The 20,721-nt window shown below is 39.8% G+C and overlaps 1 protein-coding gene and 2 pseudogenes across 1 annotated transcript; 2 read left to right on the forward strand and 1 right to left on the reverse strand.

The window, feature by feature from the left end:
- The first annotated feature begins 2,440 nt into the window (after positions 1-2,440).
- LOC145046102 (umecyanin-like) lies at positions 2,441-3,004 on the forward strand. The gene has a single exon (XM_078994386.1). The coding sequence runs from the start codon at positions 2,453-2,455 to the stop codon at positions 3,002-3,004; it is 552 nt and encodes a 183-aa protein (XP_078850512.1). The 5' UTR covers positions 2,441-2,452.
- A 558-nt stretch (positions 3,005-3,562) lies between these two features.
- On the forward strand, positions 3,563-3,949 carry LOC145046103 (stellacyanin pseudogene; annotated as a pseudogene).
- A 9,313-nt stretch (positions 3,950-13,262) lies between these two features.
- Positions 13,263-13,985, reverse strand: LOC145046104 (secreted RxLR effector protein 161 pseudogene; annotated as a pseudogene).
- Between the last annotated feature and the right edge of the window lie 6,736 nt (positions 13,986-20,721).

Consider the following 20,721-nt stretch of genomic DNA (forward strand, 5'->3'; position numbering starts at 1 on the left):
GTTGGTCTTGTTCGAGTTTGTGTGTGTGTTTAATCTGTATGTGTGTGTGTGTGTTTGTGTTGTATCTATTGAAAAATCAATGGATGTTTGTGTGGATCTGTGTTTGCTCATCTGATTTCATTTTTATGTGTGTGTGTTCATCTGGTCTGATTTTGTGTGTGTGTTCATCTGATTTCATTTAGGTGGAGATAGATATGGCAAATTGTGGTTGTGGCGGATGGTGGTCAAACAATGGTGGCAGAGGATGACGGTCGAATGGTGGTGGTGGCAGAAGATATTCTTCAGCATTCTTGAGGAAGAAGAAGAAGATGGGTGAGAGAGAGGGAGAGATAGAGAGAGAGAGAGAGTATTTTCTTTTTTCTTTTATTTTTAATTCTATTTAATTGTTGTAATAAAATAAAATTAAAATATTAAATAACCATGGGCAAAATCGTCCTTATAAAAAAGTTCAAACAAAATCGGACCAAATTCTCAATAAAATGAAAACTTTGGATCTCTGGTACTAGTCAAAACATTTTTGGACAAAAGTGATAATTTTGAGCTAACCACAGGAACCATTTGTGTAGTTTTGTCTTTAGAGACACGAACACACATACTACTAGTTGTTGGTCGAAGACACGTTGTCTGGGGTTTCTAATGTGAACGCTGACAATGTTTTGTGTTATCCAGTGAGCAAATTCATGTTGTCTGGGGTTTCTAATGTGAACGCTGACAATGTTTTGTGTTATCTAGGGGTACAAACGAGCCAAGCTACTCGCGAGCTACTCGGGATCGGATCGTTAAAAACTCGACTTGAAATCGATTTTAAACGAGCCCAAGCCGAGCTCGAGCCTAATATTAAGCACGTTTATTAAACGAGTTCGAGCTTATGTCATTAAGCTCGATTAGGCTCGCGAGCCTTAACGAGCGTTTACATAATATAATTTATTATTATTTATATATATTAAAATAAAAATATATTAGAGGAATTACGGATTTATGGTATTAGTAAACGAGTTTCTTAACGAGTTCGAGCCGAGCTTAAGCTTATTTAGGCACGTCCGATAAAAAATGAGTCGAGCTCGAGCCCAAGCCGAGCTTAGGTAATTCTTTACGAGCTCGAGCCGAGCTCAGTACAAGAAAGCTCAAATCGAACCGAGCTCGATCTCGAGCCTCATATAACTTAAATGAGCCCGAGCCGAGCCTGGCCAGGCTCGGGCTCGGCTCGGCTCGGCTCGTTTGCACCCCTAGTGTTATCCAGTGAGCAAATTCTTTTCCAACAGAGAAAGAGGTTAATGATTTGCAATCGACGTTTTGTATTTCTGAAAGATGGAGATCGTAAATTGGATATTAGATTAGTTTGTTTACTTTTTTATAGAAATTTTGTGTTCTAAAATTTAGTAACCTAATTTTATTTGAATTGTTATTGATTTTGTTCAGCAATCTTATGGTTTTGTCAGATATTTATTTAATTGTATAGTTGCATAATTTACCAAATAAAACTGATTTAACAAATAACTTTTTACATTACATATATAAATACATATAATTACGTGGGGGGCAAGATGCCATTACATTATATATATATATATATATATATATATATATATATATATATATATATATATATATATATATATATATATATATATATACTATCTTATAAAAGAAATCTAACTATTTCTAAAAATAGATTGATTATAATAATATTATTTTTTTAAGACGTCCAAATGATGAAGCTGATAGTACAAGTAACCATTAATAAAATAATATTAAATTTTAACCACATTTTGAATTCAAATATTTATCATCAAATCTCCTTATATTTTTCAACAATTTGATATGGTTCCCTCAAATCCCGGATTCATTCAAATTTTGAACCCTTTTAGATATCCTTAAATTTAGCATGTTGATTCAAATATCCCTCCAATCGCATATACCTCTTTGTTCCCTCCTCTGCTATAAAGCCTACCGTCCAGAAACAAAAAATGACTTCATCTCCCAAATAATAGTTTGATTATTTTGTCTTCGACATGTACTTTCTTTTGTAAAATAACATTTTTGTAGAGAAAACATATCACCAAAAGAATTTACACGCCCCGCCGCTTTGCGCGGGTACACTGCTAGTATATATATATATATATATATATATATATATATATATATATATATATATATATATATATATATATATATATATATATATATATATATATATATATATATATATATATATATATATATATATCGTCTCATATACATTTTTCTAAATATTAGCCTCAAAATCCTTCTAGATTTCAAATAGGACTTTCCTTTTCGTGGTTGTTGTTGACATACTACGCATCCCTAACCATTCCCTATAAATACAAATCATAACACAACCATTTTTCAAAACACCATATATTCACCTTCAAATTAAATCCTTCTAGATATTCTTCTGATATTTCTCTTCACAAGAATTTAAAGACGAAAAATGTCAGGTTTAAAGATCAATTTGTTGGTGATTATGGCGCTCATGCTTGCATCTGTGCAGTTTCAAGGCACGGCGGCTCAAACTACCCATGTGGTCGGCAACGCCTTGGGCTGGAATATTCCTCCCAACGGACCTTCTGCTTACACCACCTGGGCATCAACGCAGACCTTCAGAGTCGGCGATGTTCTTCTCTTTAACTTCATCACCGGATTTCATAACGTTGCTGAAGTCTCGCAGGCGGCTTACGGCCCATGCACCGCCGCCAACCCCATCTCCATCGTCACCACCGGCCCCGCTAGAGTCACCTTGAACGCACCTGGCACTCACTATTACATCTGCACCGTTGGCACTCATTGCCAAATTGGTCAGAAGCTAACCATCAACGTCTCCGCCATGTCTGCCACCCCTCCACCAACACCCGCCTCTGCCGCACCGGTTTCTCCACCCACAGATAGCACCATTCTACAACCGCCATCATCCAGTTTTTCTCCATCTTTCACCGCTGTCGTACCCTTCAGTTTCTTGGCGATTGCTTTAGCTTTCTTTTATTAATTAGATCCAATGTTTAGTTGCTTAATTTGAGATGTGTATATATACGTAACTCGTTTTGGTTTGAATTTTCTCTTTTTGATTCCATTCATATTTCGTCTACTTATAGAGATTGATAATGCGTTATACTGTTTATATGAGTATTTCCATTATATTCCTCTTTTTTTTTTAAAAAAAAAGATTGATATTGCTTTATGCCCATGATATGAGTATTTCCATTAGTACGTCATAACAGGATATGTGACATGATAAATTTTAGAAAAGGGGAGCTCTACTTTTTTTTTTATTGAATTTAAATATATGGTGATATATAACAAACTAAACCGGTCATCTTTACGTAATTAAAGATCCTTCAGGTGTATATTGTAATTTTTAAGGAAATAAAGGGCTGATCACGTCTTTTGCTTGGGTAGAAATCGATCCTAAAACACCTCCAAATTAAACAAATAACTAAATCATCAGTTTTTCATGTCACTCAAATTTGGAAACTAAAACTTCTTTTCTGTTCCCATCATAAATACAAACCTTTCTGAAATTAAGGGATCCATCAAACTAATTAATATGGCAGGTTTCGAGCTGAATCAAGCGGTGGTTATGATTGTCATGGTGGCATACATGCAGTTTCATACCACGGTGGCTAAGAATACCCATGTGGTCGGTGGTCCAGCAGGGTGGACTATTCCTGCGTCAGGATCCCATATCTACTCTAGTTGGGCTGCTACCAAGACCTTTAACGTCGGAGATGATCTAGTCTTTAACTTCCCCACCGGAAAACATACGGTTGCAGAAGTACCCCTGCAGGGATATGACCAATGCAACACCACCGACCGCGCACGCATTTACAAGACGGGGCCCGCCACCATCACCTTGACAAAATCTGGCACCCGCCATTACATATGCACTTTCCATTGCAAAATGGGCCAGAAGTTAAGTGTTAATGTGAAATAGGAATATATAGTTTGGATTTATGAATAAAATAAAATGGTAAAGGCTAACTATCGTAATTCTTAAAAGATGTGGCTCGTTAAATAAATGTATCCATCTTTATTGTGTTATTTCAAACTAGATGCAATATATTTTTTTTCGAAGAAATTTTCGCAATAAAATCTTTTATTTATGCATCAAACTATTGCACGATATATAGTAATTAATTTTCTAATTAAGAGACAATATTGTGATATATATTTAGTTAAGTTTCAAATGACTTTGTTGAACTACATGGCTGGCTACATATGTTATAGCTAGATATTTCAAAAACACAATTTTTTCATTTACCATAATATTTTATTCATTACGTTATGTATTTATAACATCCTTAAATTTCTATAATAGTTCTACTAAAATATCACAAGTTACCACTGTCTTGTCGACGGGAAATTACCATCGACTATAACGTTGATAATTGCCATTTTCAAGATGGAACAAAAGCAATATAATTATAACTAGGAGGATGAAAATCAAAATTTAATGCAAAACTAAATAAACAAATAATTATTCTAACAAAAGTAACCAGCAATTATCACAAAACAATCTAACCTAATAAATAAAATCAATTTTCTATACTTCTTTTTCTCCTTCATTTTTACATATTTCATTTTATGGATTTTATAATTTTTATTTTCCACTTGTAATTTTTAGGGATTTTTATTTTCTTAAAATAAAATTCCATAAAAATCTAACGGGTTTTCTAAGAAAAAAAATCATTCTATTAATTTGATAGTAAATTCCACTACAAGAAAAACGTGTATTACTGGCGACAATTTTATTTGTCGTAGCTAATGGTGGAGTCGCCGCTAATGGCGTCGCTGGTAAAGGTGGTACACAACGATCTGCATCGTCACCCAAGAACTAACTCCATCCATTCATCATATCACCCAATCGAATGGCTATTAATCCATTCTGTCTTAGATACCATTACCGATGACACAAATAGGAGCGATTGAGTCGCCACTAATGCTCGAAAATAACAACAGTGAATAAATTCCCTCCAAATACCCCAAAATTTCGACGGTAAATCCTTGTGTCGCCGCTACTTCTCTCCTTCTACATGAGGCGCATTCCTGCTTTCATTCCAAATCACAACAAAACCTCGATTGAACTCATCCTCCATCGGTTTTGACTTCCAAACCCACAATTGAAGCTCCAGCCACCCTCGATTGAAGCTTCGGCTACACATAACCACTGTCGACCACAATTTGTCGGTGATGAAGGTTATACCGATAACACCTTTCGTTTTTTCGGCGACGATATGTTCCCTCTTCCCTCCTTTCTCTTTCTCTTTCTCTTCTGACCAAAATTCTAGACCTAATTGTTTTTTGTTGATTTTTGTTGTCTTAATTTACACCACCACTACCACCATTGTTGCAGCACCGAAGACTACCACCACTAGTTGAAAGAGGGCAAAATTTTGGGGACTATAAGTGCATTTTTTGTAATTTGTTATATATGTGCATTTGTGTGTGTATTTTGTTTATATGTATGTGTATTTCATATGTCTGTGTGAAATATGTTATATGTGTGTATTTCATATGTGTGTGTGAAATTTGTGTGTATTTCGTATACATGTGTGTATAAAAAGTATGTATATATGTGTATAATATGTGTGTGTATTTGTATGTAATTTGGATTGTGTTGATGGTTGTTTTATGTGTATAAAAAGATGTATATATGTGTACAATGTATGTATGTGTGTATTTGTATGCAATTTGGAGTATATTTGTATGAATTATGTAAACTAGAATGTCATAATGGAAAAAACAAACAAATAACAAGTACGATGCTATTATTGATAAATGTTATTTAAAGTACATTACTATAATAGTTCATATGTATTGTGTATTTGTAGATAAATTGTTAATTGTTAGTTTGTTGGTCTGTTAGTTTGATTGTTGGTTTAACTTAGAAGGTTAATTTTAGTTAGTCGGTTTGTCAGTTTGATAGTTTGTTGATATATAGATAAATTGGTAATTGGTAGTTTTCTTATCATTTGGTAATTAATAGTTTAGTTTATGGTAATAGTTTAACTTACAAGTTTATATGTTGTTATTTACTGTGTAGTTGGAAAATCTTCGATCAATGTCCAACGATCTGGAGTCTACTGCGAAACTTATGGGAGGGAACGTGGGTGGCGGGGATGATGACACGTCGTAATAGTTTTATCTTTTATTAGAGATTATGGTATGACATAAATTTATAAGAATTTTGTTATCTATTTTGGTGTATGTATGGTATGACAAAACTTGGATGTTATCTTATCGTTTTTTGCCTTTATCGTTTCTATTTTTCTGCATTTAACGTTATTAACGTAGCATTAGTGGCGGCATTATCATTAGTGGTAAGAGTGAGCATTAGCGGCGACTTTTTGATCAATAGTGACGGGTCAGTAGTGTCTACGTGTCGCCGAGGCAACTTTGGTGAGCAATATCGGCAATTTTTGTCGCTGTTGATACCTTTTTTTCTTGTAACGGTCTCATAAATGCTCCAAATGTTTCAATTTGTATTATAAATGTTCCAAAAGATTACTTTATGTTATGTAAAAGTATTACTTTATAAAATATTTAATGTTAAACTATTGATAATAAATTTTTATTTTTAATGAACGTATATATAGTTCTTACACCTAATTCTCAAATTGTAATATCCGGTCTCAGGTATGCATTTAAATTCAAGTCAAACTTCATATTTTGCCCTTGGACTCGGCAAGTTGGAGGCCCAACTGGTCGAGTAGGATCAACTCCGCATCGGGGGACTAAGTGACCTACTCGATGAGTCGGAAGACCGACTCGGCGAGTAGGAGTTATCTGATTGAAACCCTAAATTGGAGGGTTTGCACCCTATTTAAACGTCTTATGAGGCTTCCACCCCAGCCACCATCACCTTCAAGCTCTGTCCTCGAAATCTTAATCAATTGTGAGCATTCTTGAGCAATTTGTGCCTTTCCTTTTGTTTTGAAGTTAGAAGAAGAAAAGGAAAGCTTGGTGAATCAAGAAGCAAGTTAGTGGATCCAGAGTTCTGGTTGCATTTCCAATTATTTGAGGTAGAGAGCTCCTACCTTGACTCCTAAATTGTTAGATCTACTTTGAGGCTTGAATCTTGTCATCTTTGGGGATATTTCCAAGCGATTTCGGATTGTAGACTGTAATATAGGGTAAATGCTACAGATCTGGAACCTTGAAGGGTTCTCATGGCATAAAGGTGCCAACTTTATGGCCATGAGAACCCCATGCACGTAATAAACCCTATTTTTGGTCTTTTGAGCTTAAAAGTCCCATGCAAGGATGTAAAGTTCATGACTTTACGTGTTATATTGACCTTAGGAGCCCAGATCTACCCTCTGGATGAGAGTAGCACAACAAAAATTGAGTTTTGGGCATGGACATTAGTTGACTCGACGAGTCGTTCATGGGACTTAGTGAGTTGGGGGTTTAGTTCCCCAGCCTTTTCTGATTTGAAGGGATCTAGTTGAGTCTGGAAGGGATCTGGATGAGTCCAGGAGGAGGAATCAACAAAATAAACGTAGTTATAGACCTGGAAACCATGGGACTCGGCGAGTGGATGAACACACTCGGCAAGTCCAAGGCAATCTCCAAACCCATGAAGACGGACTCAAATAGTTGTTCATACAACTCGGCAAGTCACAGACTAGCCACACTTATATGATGAAGATGAACTCGACGAGTTCATGGATGAACTCGGCGAGTCAGATGAAGATAGTCTCGATGTTATGCTTGAAGGAGAACTTGTCGAGTTCTTGCTAGACTCGACGAGTGGAGTCGGGGTTGGGAACAGATGAAAGAATAAGGACTCGACGAATTGGTGAACCAACTCGGCGAGTCAGGTCAACTGGGTGATGACTTTGACCAGGATGTTAACTTTAGTCAGGGGTAAAATGGCTATTTTACCCTAAGAGTAGTTAACAATTTTTGACTAAGTACCTTTATGGAAATCTATAGTTGGAGAGTTGTTAGAGCAGCAGAGAGAGATTCCTCACCTAGAGTTGTATCAGTCAGTCACATGAGGTGAGTTTTCCTCTAGTAGGCACGGGTTTAAGGCACCAATGCCAACCTGTTTATGTAGCAGTAGCATGTCGGGGTTAGCCCGATGCAGTTTATATGTTTCCGGACTTCGGTCTGATGCTAGGGTGGTCCTGAGAAGTAGTTATGTATGCTTGATGTATTTGTGATTCATGCATGATTATGTTATGTGTTATGTCTTCCGGAATTCAGTCCGATGTTGTGTAGGGCCCAAGTTATTCCGAACTTTGGTCCGATGTCGGGCGAGGCCCAATTAAGTGGGCGCGACCCAATTTGTGTTATATGTGTTATTGTATGGTATGTGGTAGTTTGGAGGAGCTCACTAAGCTTCATGCTTATAGTTTTCAGTTGTGGTTTAAGGTATTTCCGCTAGCAAAGGGAAGGGCTCGGGATGATCGCATGGCACACACCACAGTCTCAGCCTGAGAGTTTACTCTGATGTTTTGTTATGAGATTTTGATTTCAGACAGATACTAAGATGTTTTATGATACATGATTTATGTTTTTACTTATGACTTTGGATGGTTCGTGATTTTAATAATGATTTGTGATGCGACATCGGCTCCGACCACCTGCTCTGAGGATGTGCTTCTGCGCCGGAGACAGATCTGCGAGGTCACCACAGAGAGATGCGTTAGAGCCGCCCATGGGACTGTGCTATAGGAGCGGACTGCGACGATCAAGTTAGATCATCTAGAAGATCCGAGATGGTCCTCCATAGCTGCACAGAACCATTTTGGTGTTGGTGGTGGTGTATGGTGGTTGACGACGGCGGGTGGTGACTGAGCCATCCAACCGGAGTATAGTGTGCCAGCTGAGCCAGTTAGGGAAGAGTCCAAGGGAAAGGTTAGGGAAATTTCCTCCTTCATGGAGGAGGCACTATTCTATTTATAGTGGATAATTAGGTCAAGGGAGATGGGGTCAGGCCTTGGGCCAGCCTAATTCAAGCCCAGCTAGCAAGGAGTTGGGCAAGGCCACCCAGAGGCGTCGGGAGGGGCTGGCAGGCGCGCCCTAGGCAAGGCTGGCGGGCGCGCACCAGGAGAGGCTGAAAAGGGAACACTAGGCCAGGTCGGCGGGAGAGTCCCCAGGAAGGTTGGCAATGGAGTCCCCAGCAAGGCTGGCAAGGGAACGCCAGGAAGGGCTGGAAGGAGCACGCCAGGCTAGGATGGCACGCTGGAACAGTCTAGTCCATGCTAGTGGACCATATATCATGAAGTCCCCGCAGTCTGATGTTATTGGTACATGGCCAACGACATCGGACTGGACTTAGTCATATAAACCTTGCATCATCAAGTCCCCCTATTCTGATGCGATTGGGTTGCTGATAATCAGATCGGACTAGATAAAGCGCTAATACATTAAATAATAGATAGAACGGCCAAACCTTGCCAACGAGATCTGTGGGGTTGTGCGATGAGCCAAACATTGCTTATGCAGCTTTAGCTGACTTGATACCCCTTCATTTAGAGGATTGTGATCTGGTTGGTGTGATGCAACGTAACTGTTTCTGGCAATGTTATGCGAGTGGGCCTGCTAAAGAGTATATGACATGGATGTCACGACGTTTCCATCATCCTGGAGGAATGTCATCGATAATTATCTTCATAGTCTGTTTCGCATGTGAATTGATAACCACTCTAAAGGTGTTTCTTGCTGGAGCTATTCCTAGTTGGATTCCCGCCAATCTGATGTGGGTAGCGTAGGTAGTCGTATCAGACTATGGTACATGTGGCAAGGTTGTTATAAGAATACACAACAAGGCTTTTTATACGATAACAGTCAACCAGACAGCTGCTAAGAGCCAGAAAACATAGATGTTGATCGATTGTAAGTCACAATGTTTCTACCGATAGCGTTCTTCTTAAACAGCAACCTTGCTATAGCAAGATGTGATGTAAGAAATGTCTTATTGATAGTCTGAGTATAAGAAGACCATGGTTGCGTGACTTAGAAGAATAATTTGGGCTTAGCAGCCAGCGATCGAGGAGATGTCACGCGGCAGAGCATCACATGGAACAAATCGGTCTTAGCAGCCAATGATCGTAAATACATCACGCGGGAGAGCATCGCATGGAATGGATCGGGCTTGGCTGCCAGCGATCATGAATACATCACGCGGGAAAGCATCGTGTGGAATGTATCAGGCTTGACTGCCAGCAATCACAAATACACCACATGGGAGAGCATCACGTGGATTCATATAAACAAAGGTTGCGAGCCTTTGAGCCTCGTTGGTGGAGCATGCCGCTAGAATGGAGTTGAGCTGAAAAGTCAGGAGACTCAAGGCAAGGATAATGGACCTTGCATGCGGAGCGTGCCACTATAATGAAGTCAGGCTGAGAATGCAGATGACTCAAGGCAAGAGTTTTGAACATTGCATGTAGAGCTTACCGCTAGAATGGAGTCGGGTTGAGAAGCCAATCGACTCAAGGAAAGGATGTTTAACCTTGCAGGTGAAGCTTGCCGCTATGATGGAGTCGGGATAAGAAGCCAGGGGACTCAAGGCAAGGGTTTTGAACCTTGCATGCGGATCTTGCCGCAAGAATGGAGTTGGGCGGGGAAGCCAAGCAACTCAAGGCAAGGATGCTGAACCTTGCAGGTGGAGCTTGCCGGAGTCGGGCTGAGAAGTCAAGGCAAGGGTACTGAACCTCGTATGCGGAGCTTATCGTTATAATGGAGTCGGGTTGGGAAGTCAGGTGACTCAAGGAAAGGGTACTGAACCTCGTATGCGGAGCTTGCCGCTATAACGGAGTCGGGCTGGGAAGCCAGGAGACTCAAGGCAAAGGTACTGAACTTTGCAGAATGGGGCATAGCGGCCGACAATCTATGTGTCCGGCCTGGGCCGAAGTATGATGCCACATGATGCATTACTCCATCATTAGCTGTAGTGACGACTGGTGTCACTTCTTCTAATGACTCTGTCGAGAAGCATGCAGCGAGGCTACTGGGAGCCGGACAGTGGAGCTGTTGTCAAGAGGTGTGTAGTTGGAGTATTGCCGAGAATAGAGCAACAGGGTCGTTGATGGTCGGGCAACGAGCTACTAGCGATGGATGAGCAGCATGATTACTGAGAGTTGGGCAATAAGACTCCCAAGGGTTGAACTATGAGGTTGCTCTTTCGATCTACTGTCACCTAAGGAATGCACGGTCACGTACAGTATCTACTCTTCATATACTTTAACTCTTCCCCTTTGAAATAAAAATCACATTTGCATAGTTTCGTACTAACCCTCCCCCTCCCCCCCTGTTTTTTACATAGAGGAGGCAAGAAAAGGGGGAGACAGACCCGAAGTTGCTGGAAACCGGGCAACGCAGCTGTTGAAAAAGATAGGCAACACAAGTGTTAACAAAAACTGGGTAGCGCGGCTGTCGAGAGCTAGGCAGCACGACTGTTGGTCCGACATCGTGACTGTTGAGCTGGTCGCATGGATGCTGAGGATCGGGTTGCGCGACTGCTGAGATCCAGGAAGCATGGCTGCTGAGAGCTGAGCAGCGGGACTACCTGAAGTTGGTTGATACAGCTGTTGATAGTCAGGCAACACGGTTGCTGAGGATTATTTTTAGAATGATTCACAAGTAGTACTAGCATACTACTCTTCTCCCTCCTTTTTTTCTGAAAATGTCGCGAGAGTTCGAGTCGCAACGCATTCTATTGAGCGGAGCTTGCGGTGCGCGAGTATTTAAATGGTCGATTCTTTTTTCTTATAAAGTTGGTGGGCTATTTGTTGTTGGGGTGGCCCAGTATAGCGGAATGCTAATTTTCTAGGGGGCCAAAATATGTTAGAGCCCACTTAAGAGATGATTAGCCCAAGTTCATATCCTTATTTATTTATTTATTTATTTTTTGAAACGTTGAGTTGTCTGGACCGCCACACATCTTCATAAATTTTTTGTTTAGTGGAATCGCAACACACGAACGTTGGACGGTTGATTTGCTGAATTTATCTTGAAAAAACTAAGTCATTTTACTGTTGCATTAGCTCGATAAAATAAAAGGCTAACATGGGAAGAGCCCAAAATAAGACTTTTATGAGTCCAAAGTGAACTTTGTAAGGAGCCTATACGAAAATGATAGCCCCATTTCTTCTCTTTTTATTTTTCACGTGTTTGTACACTCGATATAGAGATACTTTGGACTTACCCTCATCAGTTCTGACTTAGGAGAAAAGTCGCCCAAAACCATCTCGCTCTCAAATCTCGATTACCAGAAGCGGAAGTGTTAAGCGGTTGGAGATGGATTGTTCTTGCCGAAGGATGGGTTGTGGAAGAAGATCAAAGCAAAGATAATTTATCTAGAGGTGTTGTTGGAGGAGACCGGAGCAAGAGTGAGCGTCTGATAGCGAAGGTTTTGCTCATTGGGATCGGAAGTGACTAGACCGCCAGTGACTGAGAGGCGGCCATTTGGATCTGACTTCAGTCGGTGATGATTGTGTGCAAAGCATCGGGACCATCGATTGCTATTATTGTCGGAGTTCGAGGAGACCGTTGGAGCTACTTTGGTTGCAGGTGGGCCATCGAATGAGGTGGTCGACTGGCGGCAGCGAATCGAGGAAACAGGAGGCCCCGATCTCAGTTGTAATCTGATGGTGTCAACTGTCAACCTTCTCCCTTGATGATAACGATAATTGATGGTGATGAAATTGTCCGGTGACGACAAATGGTGAGACGTAGCGGTTGTGGTTCTATTGTTGTCGGCATTGAAGCGACATCAGGTGGTGTTAACTCTTAAAGATGCCTTTCGATTGTAAGCGATCCCGTGGTGCATACAAGTGCATGATTTGTTGTTGCAGGAAATCGATGACTACCAATTGTAGGTTCGCAGGTACTATGCTTTGTTGGCCTTATACAAGGGTATTTGTGTCTTTATGCTGAAAATAACACAACAGGGGACAAAAGTTGAATAGCACAGTGGGCAGAGTTAAAAGAGAAATGGGACAAGAAAGTAAAAACATAGAACAGGACCAGAAAGTTGCCAATTTCTTATTCATAAACTGGAAGAAGAAAAGAGGATACCAACTCCTCATACATGCCTGACTATTTAAACAAAAACTTTGCATAAAAATAGCAACTGCTAGCTAGAGACCAGGGGACACTAACCTACATGATCTTGACTTATTCTTTTCTACTAAAAGCTAAAGAAATTAAATAAAAACGTGCATAAGCCAAACCATGACCTGTACTCTGAATTACTTTAATACTTTCCCCCTTAATTCAGAAGTTCTAACCTTTCAAACCTTCTCAATTCCAAGGAGTGATCGCATGTCTTCAAACTTCAATCTTCCCAGTGGCTTTGTAAAAATGTATGCCTTTTGCTCTTTGCTCCATACATGTGACACAGTGATTTCACCCTTTTCCACACATTCACGAATGAAGTAAAATCGTATGTCTATGTGCTTACTTCTTCCATGGAACACAGGGTTTTTCATTAGATCAAGGGATGACCTTTTATCAACCAACAATGCTACAGGTGGTACTTTTTGCCCAGTTATTTCACCAATGAGTCTTCTCAGCCAGATTCCTTGACAAGCAGCTTTAGTGGCTGCCATAAACTCTGCTTCACAAGAAGAGAGAGCCACACACCTTTGTTTTTGAGATGCCCATGTAATGAGGTTTTCATTGACATAAAACGCCATACCACATGTACTTATTCTATCATTTACATCACTTCCCAAGTCACTATCGATGTATCCTTTGAGATTGATGTCCTTCTTCCCTCTAGAGTACTTCAAACCAAAATCAACTGTTCCTTTAACATACCTGAGTATTGATTTCATGGCTTGAAGATGTTTTAATGTTGGTTTCTCCATGAACCCGCTGACTACTCCAACTGCAAAAGTGATGTCTGGCCGAGTATGGGTCAAATACCTTAACCAACCAACTATACTTCGATACTCTGTGGGATTTACCATTTCACTTTCTTCATTTTTGTGAAGTTGAAGCTTGTGTTCCATTGGACTCTTTGAGCGGTTACAGTTCAAGTCTTAATGAGAAGAGTCTTGGCATAAGCTTCTTGCTTTAGACTGATTCCATCTGGTTGCTGGTTCACTTCAATCCCCAAATAATATGTCAAGAGACCAAGATCACTCATTTCGAACTTGGTGTACATATCCTCCTTGAATGTCTGAACACTTGCAGGACAACTTCCTGTTACCAGAAGATCGTCTACATACACTCCTACGATCAGAGTATTCCCATCATTATTCTTCATGTAGACTGAGTATTCATGGGCACACCTTTTGAAGCCTAGTTTCTTTAAGTATTGATCCAAGCAGGCATTCCAGGCCATGGGTGCCTGTTTCAAGCCGTATAGGGCCTTTGACAGCTTGTACACTTTTTGAGTCTCACCTTTCTTCTGGTATCCTTCTGGCTGGGCAACGTAGACTTCTTCCTCTAAGTTGCCATTTAGTAACGCCGATTTCACATCCAGATGATGCACCTTCCATCCATTTGATCCGGCTAAGGCTAGGATAAGTCAAATTGTCTCAATTCTGGCCACCGGTGCGAATACCTCATCATAATCAATGAAGTGCTTCTGAATATACCCCTTTGCCACAATCCTAGCCTTGTGTTTCACAATCTTCCCGTTTGGATCTCGCTTTAGCTTGTATACCCATTTTAATCTGATAGCCCTTCTATTCTTTGGAAGATTGACTAGCTTCCAGGTGTTGTTTTTTTTCAATCGAGGCCAGTTCTGCATCCATTGCTTCTACCCACTCCCTTTTCTTACTTGCTTCCCTATACGATGTTGGTTCGTTATTGCTATGTATCATCATAAGTTCTTCTGGTGGTATGTGGACTTCCTCCGTGTTCTCGTACAAATCCGTAAGCAAGCTGTAGAGTTTTGGGGCACCACCACTTGTGGATCTAGAAGCGGTACTAGCTGAGCTATGTTGCGATACAGGTGAAATTGGCGTAATTTGGGAATTAGGTGTTGATGGTGGACTTGTGTGCATTCCAGGTGGGCTCATTTGTGAATCCAGTTGTGAGTTAATGGGTTGTGAACCTTCAGCCCAATCACTAACACTTTGTGATGACCCATGTTCATGTTGTGGCGTACTAGGTTCCCAGTCGACCTCATCATCATAAACCTCATCTAGGTTGAAACCATCGACAGTGAAACTTATACCCGGCATCGGTTTGATTTTCGTACTCTTCTCCCACACCTAACTTTGTTGCTCATCGAAGACCACATCTCGACTCACGTACATCTTTCCAGTATCCGGGTCCAACAACCTATAAGCCTTAGTTCCCTTTTCGATCCCCAGATGTACTAGTCGAATGCTTCTTTCATCCAATTTCGCCAAGTGCCCTTTGGCAACTTTCATATGTGCCACACATTCAAACTGTTGGATAAGGTGTCTAAGTCCATAACTATTTCTGGTATGTACTTGACCCGACCCGGCATGGTCCATTTGGGTTGCATGGCACCATGCAATTGGATAAACTAAATGAGAGAAATAACGCTTGGAGATTATTAATATATTATAAGTTATAATATATTAATAATATTATTTGATTAGTTTGATCAAGAATTAATTTAGACTTAATTAAGTGATCAAAAGATAACTAATTAAATATATGGGTTGATTAAGTAAATCATCCATATCTTGTATAGTGGGCTAAAAGGCTCCATGGATCATCAAGTTGGGTTCCACCCATAGGATGCTCCATGAATGCTCCATGGGAGTTACAAACCCATGGGTCATGGAAATGAAGAGTCATGACACATTAGGGTTTAACCCTAGATGTGTCAACACTATATAAGTAATATGATCTCCTCCCAAATCGGTTACACTAAGTAATAGGGGGCTTGGCCGATTTTGAAGAGTGTGTATTCTCTCATAAGTTCTTCCAAGAGCATTTGGTGTTGTGTGAAGCATTTGAGGCATCACACTTGGGGTGCTAGGCTCACAAGGTTTCAAGGAACACAAGCAACAACAAGGTAAGTTATTCTATCTATACTTTATGTTAAAATTGTTCCCCATGTATGCTAGATAGGAATATAACCTTGGAATTCAACTTTGCATGACAAATTAGACAAACATAGATCCAAGGTTATTAGGGTTGCATGTACACTTAGGAAGTGTTAGAATGCTCAAAACCCATCAGTGGTATCAGAGCCTAGGCTTGTTTGTTCTTATTTGTGCTTAAAAGTTGAAAAACAGAATCGAAAATTTGCTGTCTGCGAACGGACTCGTCGAGTCTATAGGGGGGACTCGTCGAGTCCATGTGTATCTTCAACCAACTCGGAGAGTCATGTTCATGCACTCGGCGAGTAGGGTCGAATGAGTGCAGAATTTCGATTCAGTTGCTGGAAAATGAATTAGAAACATTACCCTAAACTGTTTTAGTAAATGTAAACTTGTTTTTGGTGGTGTAATGTCTTGCTAATTCATTTACAACAACTAGTTATCAAAATTACAAAGTTTTATGTAATTTTTGATTGTGTTCATATTCATGTTCTTGTTCTTATGATGTTTTAGATGATCATAGGAATTATTTGTAACCTATTTGGTAGTTTAATTCTTGATCATAATGTGTTTTAATGGAGTTCATAACTTATCCTTAAGTTATGGAAAACCAAGAGTCACACTTGAGTTAAAACCATTAAGAAAACACAAGAGTTATAAAAATGAAGAGTCTTCATTTTATGACTCTATTAAACTCATAAGTTACAAGAAATGAAAAGTTTTGAAAGTTACAAAACTTGCCCTCAAGTTTTGGAACAAGTAAAGTTAAGTTAAAACTTTAGTTCCAACCCCTAGAATTTTAAAAGTTAAAATTCAACCCTTATACTTATATTATGATGATTTAATAATTATATATATATATATATGTATAAGAACAAGTCATCTTACCGCTAGTACGCCTCATTCACGAAGCCGGTCTATAAGGTGGGTATAAGGTTGTTGCCTATAAAATGGTGACTTAATGGGTGTATATTCTCACCCACCGCTTGCTTGACTGGTCGAGGGTCGTTAGCCGAACGGGTAAGACAAGGACTTATAAATTCTCATTCAAAGTATGATGAATATATAAAGTAACTAAATGTTTATTAAATTCCCAATCTTAGTTACTTTAGGAAAAATGTGAATAAGGTGCTAATCCATGAAATTACACTTTACACTTTGTCTGAGTCGTTGGTGGAGTGTGTATGGTTAACCGGCACACTAACTTGGACTTAACAAGGTAGGTAAAGGGTGACTTAAGGTTTATTATAGTATCGGTGGAGCGTGTGTGGTTTACCGGCACATCGATTGAGTGATAAACTTTAAGGGTACCAAGTGATTTGCATGGTTACTTCACACCTTGTTTTGTGATCCTCGGCATCCCAGTCACAAAACCTGGAGGGCACTCCCGAGATTGAAACATGCCTTTGAAAAGTTCATTGGATCTCAAAGAATCTAGGAATTTCTAAAACCAATAAAAACTAAATATTTAATATTTCGGTTTTCGTGGTGGAAATTGGTGAATCGTCATTCACCTACCTTTCAAATATGGTATAGCTTAGATTACGGCATACCTCTTCTAAGTTATATTATATTGTGATTGGATCCTAGCCTTAATATTACATTTGGGTGTTTTATTAAGGACTCTCTTAAATCTAAACTAAACTTGTTCTTCTTTTTCAGATGTCTTCAACTAATGCTTCTGGCTCGAATCCTAATGGCTCCTTTACTCTTATGAGTCTATGTGGGAAAGTCACCTTTGATGGATCCAACTTCAATAAGTGGATCAGAAACATCAGGATGATTACCCGCTACGAGGACAAAGAATATGTCCTTGACAAGGAGCTTAAGGAAATTGACGAGTCCACTGCAACTCCCCAGGAGATCGCTGACTTTCATACTCATGAAAGAGATGCAACCAAGGTGGCTTGCATCATGTTAGCCACCATGACAGCTGAACTCCAAAAGTCTTATGAAGACTTCTACCCTTATGAAATGCACCAAGATTTGATGGAAAGATACCATCAAAGTGCACGACAAGAGAGGTACGAAGTCATCTGCTCCATGATAACAACCATGATGAAGGACGGAGAGTCCGTCACGAGCCACATGCAGAAAATGCAAAGGTATGTGGATCGGTTGCTGAAGCTCAATGTGAACTTCCCTGAGGAGCTTGCAATAGATATCATTTTGCACTCCTTACCATCGTGCTATGATCAATTCCGCATGACATATCACATGAACAAGGAAGAGGTCACCCTCAGCAAACTTCAGGGACTTCTCAAGACCGCAGAAACAGGTCTTAAGGGGAAGTCGGTTGCTATCACTCCTACTCCAGACACAACTCCGGTCTTGGCAATCGGGCAAAGTCGAGGGAGGAAGAGAAAGAGATCTTCAAAGGGTACCAAGGCTCGGACCCTTGATGGCTCTTCTTCAAGTGGAACCAAGAAAGGTTTCATTATTCCTTCTTCTGACCCAAAAGAGGCTGAATGCTTCTATTGCCACGAAAAAGCTCATTGGAAGCGGAACTGCCCAAAGTACCAGCAAGATGCCCAAAGGCTCGGACCCTTGATGGCTCTTCTTCTATTGCCACGAAAAAGCTCATTGGAAGTTGGTTAGGCATTGATTGTACGAAAAACGCATTGGTAACTCGATGTTATAAAATCGTGCTCTTATGTGTAATTCAATGAGTAGTAGAACAAACATATGAGTCGAAGTTTATCTGTTCCTTCTTGGTTTAGAAGCTGATATCTGGGCCCCTCGATGATTTTGTTTTGACCTATGTACCGGGCCCGGTCAGAACTAGATTGATGTGTTCAATAAAGTTCTTTGTCAAACAAATCGGAAATCGGGAATCAAATGTTGGACAATAAGTAAGACATTGTTCCATGTATTTGTCCGACTGATATCTAGAACAGAGGATTATATGATCACTTATCTTAAATGGCGTACCATCATCTTCTCAAGTTTCGAGAAACCTTGTAAAGAGCTACGATTGCCGATCGGTTCCTGAAGTCATACTTGCAGTAATAGTTACTAGACTTATCCAAGTGGGAGACTGTTGGATAAGGTGTCTAAGTCCATAACTATTTCTGGTATGTACTTGACCCGACCCGGCATGGTCCATTTGGGTTGCATGGCACCATGCAATTGGATAAACTAAATGAGAGAAATAACGCTTGGAGATTATTAATATATTATAAGTTCTAATATATTAATAATATTATTTGATTAGTTTGATCAAGAATTAATTTAGAATTAATTAAGTGATCAAAAGATAACTAATTAAATATATGGGTTGATTAAGTAAATCATCCATATCTTGTATAGTGGGCTAAAAGGCTCCATGGATCATCAAGTTGGGTTCCACCCATAGGATGCTCCATGGATGCTCCATGGGAGTTACAAACCCATGGGTCATGGAAATGAAGAGTCATGACACATTAGGGTTTAACCCTAGATGTGTCAACACTATATAAGTAATATGATCTCCTCCCAAATCGGTTACACTAAGTAATAGGGGGCTTGGCCGATTTTGAAGAGTGTGTATTCTCTCATAAGTTCTTCCAAGAGCATTTGGTGTTGTGTGAAGCATTTGAGGCATCACACTTGGGGTGCTAGGCTCACAAGGTTTCAAGGAACACAAGCAACAACAAGGTAAGTTATTCTATCTATACTTTATGTTAAAATTGTTCCCCATGTATGCTAGATAGGAATATAACCTTGGAATTCAACTTTGCATGACAAATTAGACAAACATAGATCCAAGGTTATTAGGGTTGCATGTACACTTAGGAAGTGTTAGAATGCTCAAAACCCATCACAAACACCCTAAGATGTTCAATGTGTGGCTTTCTTCCGGTCTACATCTCGTATGGGGTTTCATCTTTCAAAGCCTTTGTGTGTGCTCTGTTGAGAACATAAACATAATAATTAACAGCTTCGCCCCACAGGGTATCTGGCATCCTCACGGTTTTCAAGTTACACCTGACCATCTCTAATACTGTTCGATTCCTTCTCTCCACAACCCCATTTTGTTGTCGAGAGAATGGAGATGTATATTGTCTTTCCAGTCCTGTTTCATTGCAGTATGCTGTGAATTTATTTGATAGAAATTCACCACCACGGTCAGTCCTGAACGTCTTCAACTTCTCCCCTGTTTCGAATTCCAGCAATTAAGCACATTGTTCAAGCCTCTTCCAACTCTATTTTGTAAAGTCCATTTGGTGATCTCCTCACTTTCATTAGAAGCTTCCCTGCTGTATCATGAACCCATAGAAACGGGTCCTTGATTTTGATTTCAACCTCCCTCATCCAGCTGTCCTAGACTTATTATGTTGCTACATAAGTCTGGGATATAATAGACTTCATCAAGCTTTCGATGATCACCATTCTTGCATTGAAACACGATTGAACCCTTTCCTTCGATCCTCACCCTTGATTTGTTTCCAAATTTTACATACCCTTGAACTTTTTCATTCAACTCACGAAACTTATACTTGTCACCGGTCATGTGATTACTTGCCCCTGTGTCAAGATACCACATACTTGACCTCTTTACTTCTTCTTCTCGTGTTCTCAGTTCTGGGGTTACATTTTCCTCATTTTAAAACACTTCACCAGCCTCTCCATCATTATGAAATGATGCTAACGATACTGCTGGCTCATTGTCTTCTTGCTCACGGATCAGGTTGTTCTCATGACTTCTTTCACGTCTTGGATTTGGGCATTCCACTGC

Source organism: Lactuca saligna, chromosome 5 (genome assembly GCF_052625555.1).
Source record: "Lactuca saligna cultivar CGN05327 chromosome 5, ASM5262555v1, whole genome shotgun sequence".
NCBI lineage: Eukaryota > Viridiplantae > Streptophyta > Magnoliopsida > Asterales > Asteraceae > Lactuca > Lactuca saligna.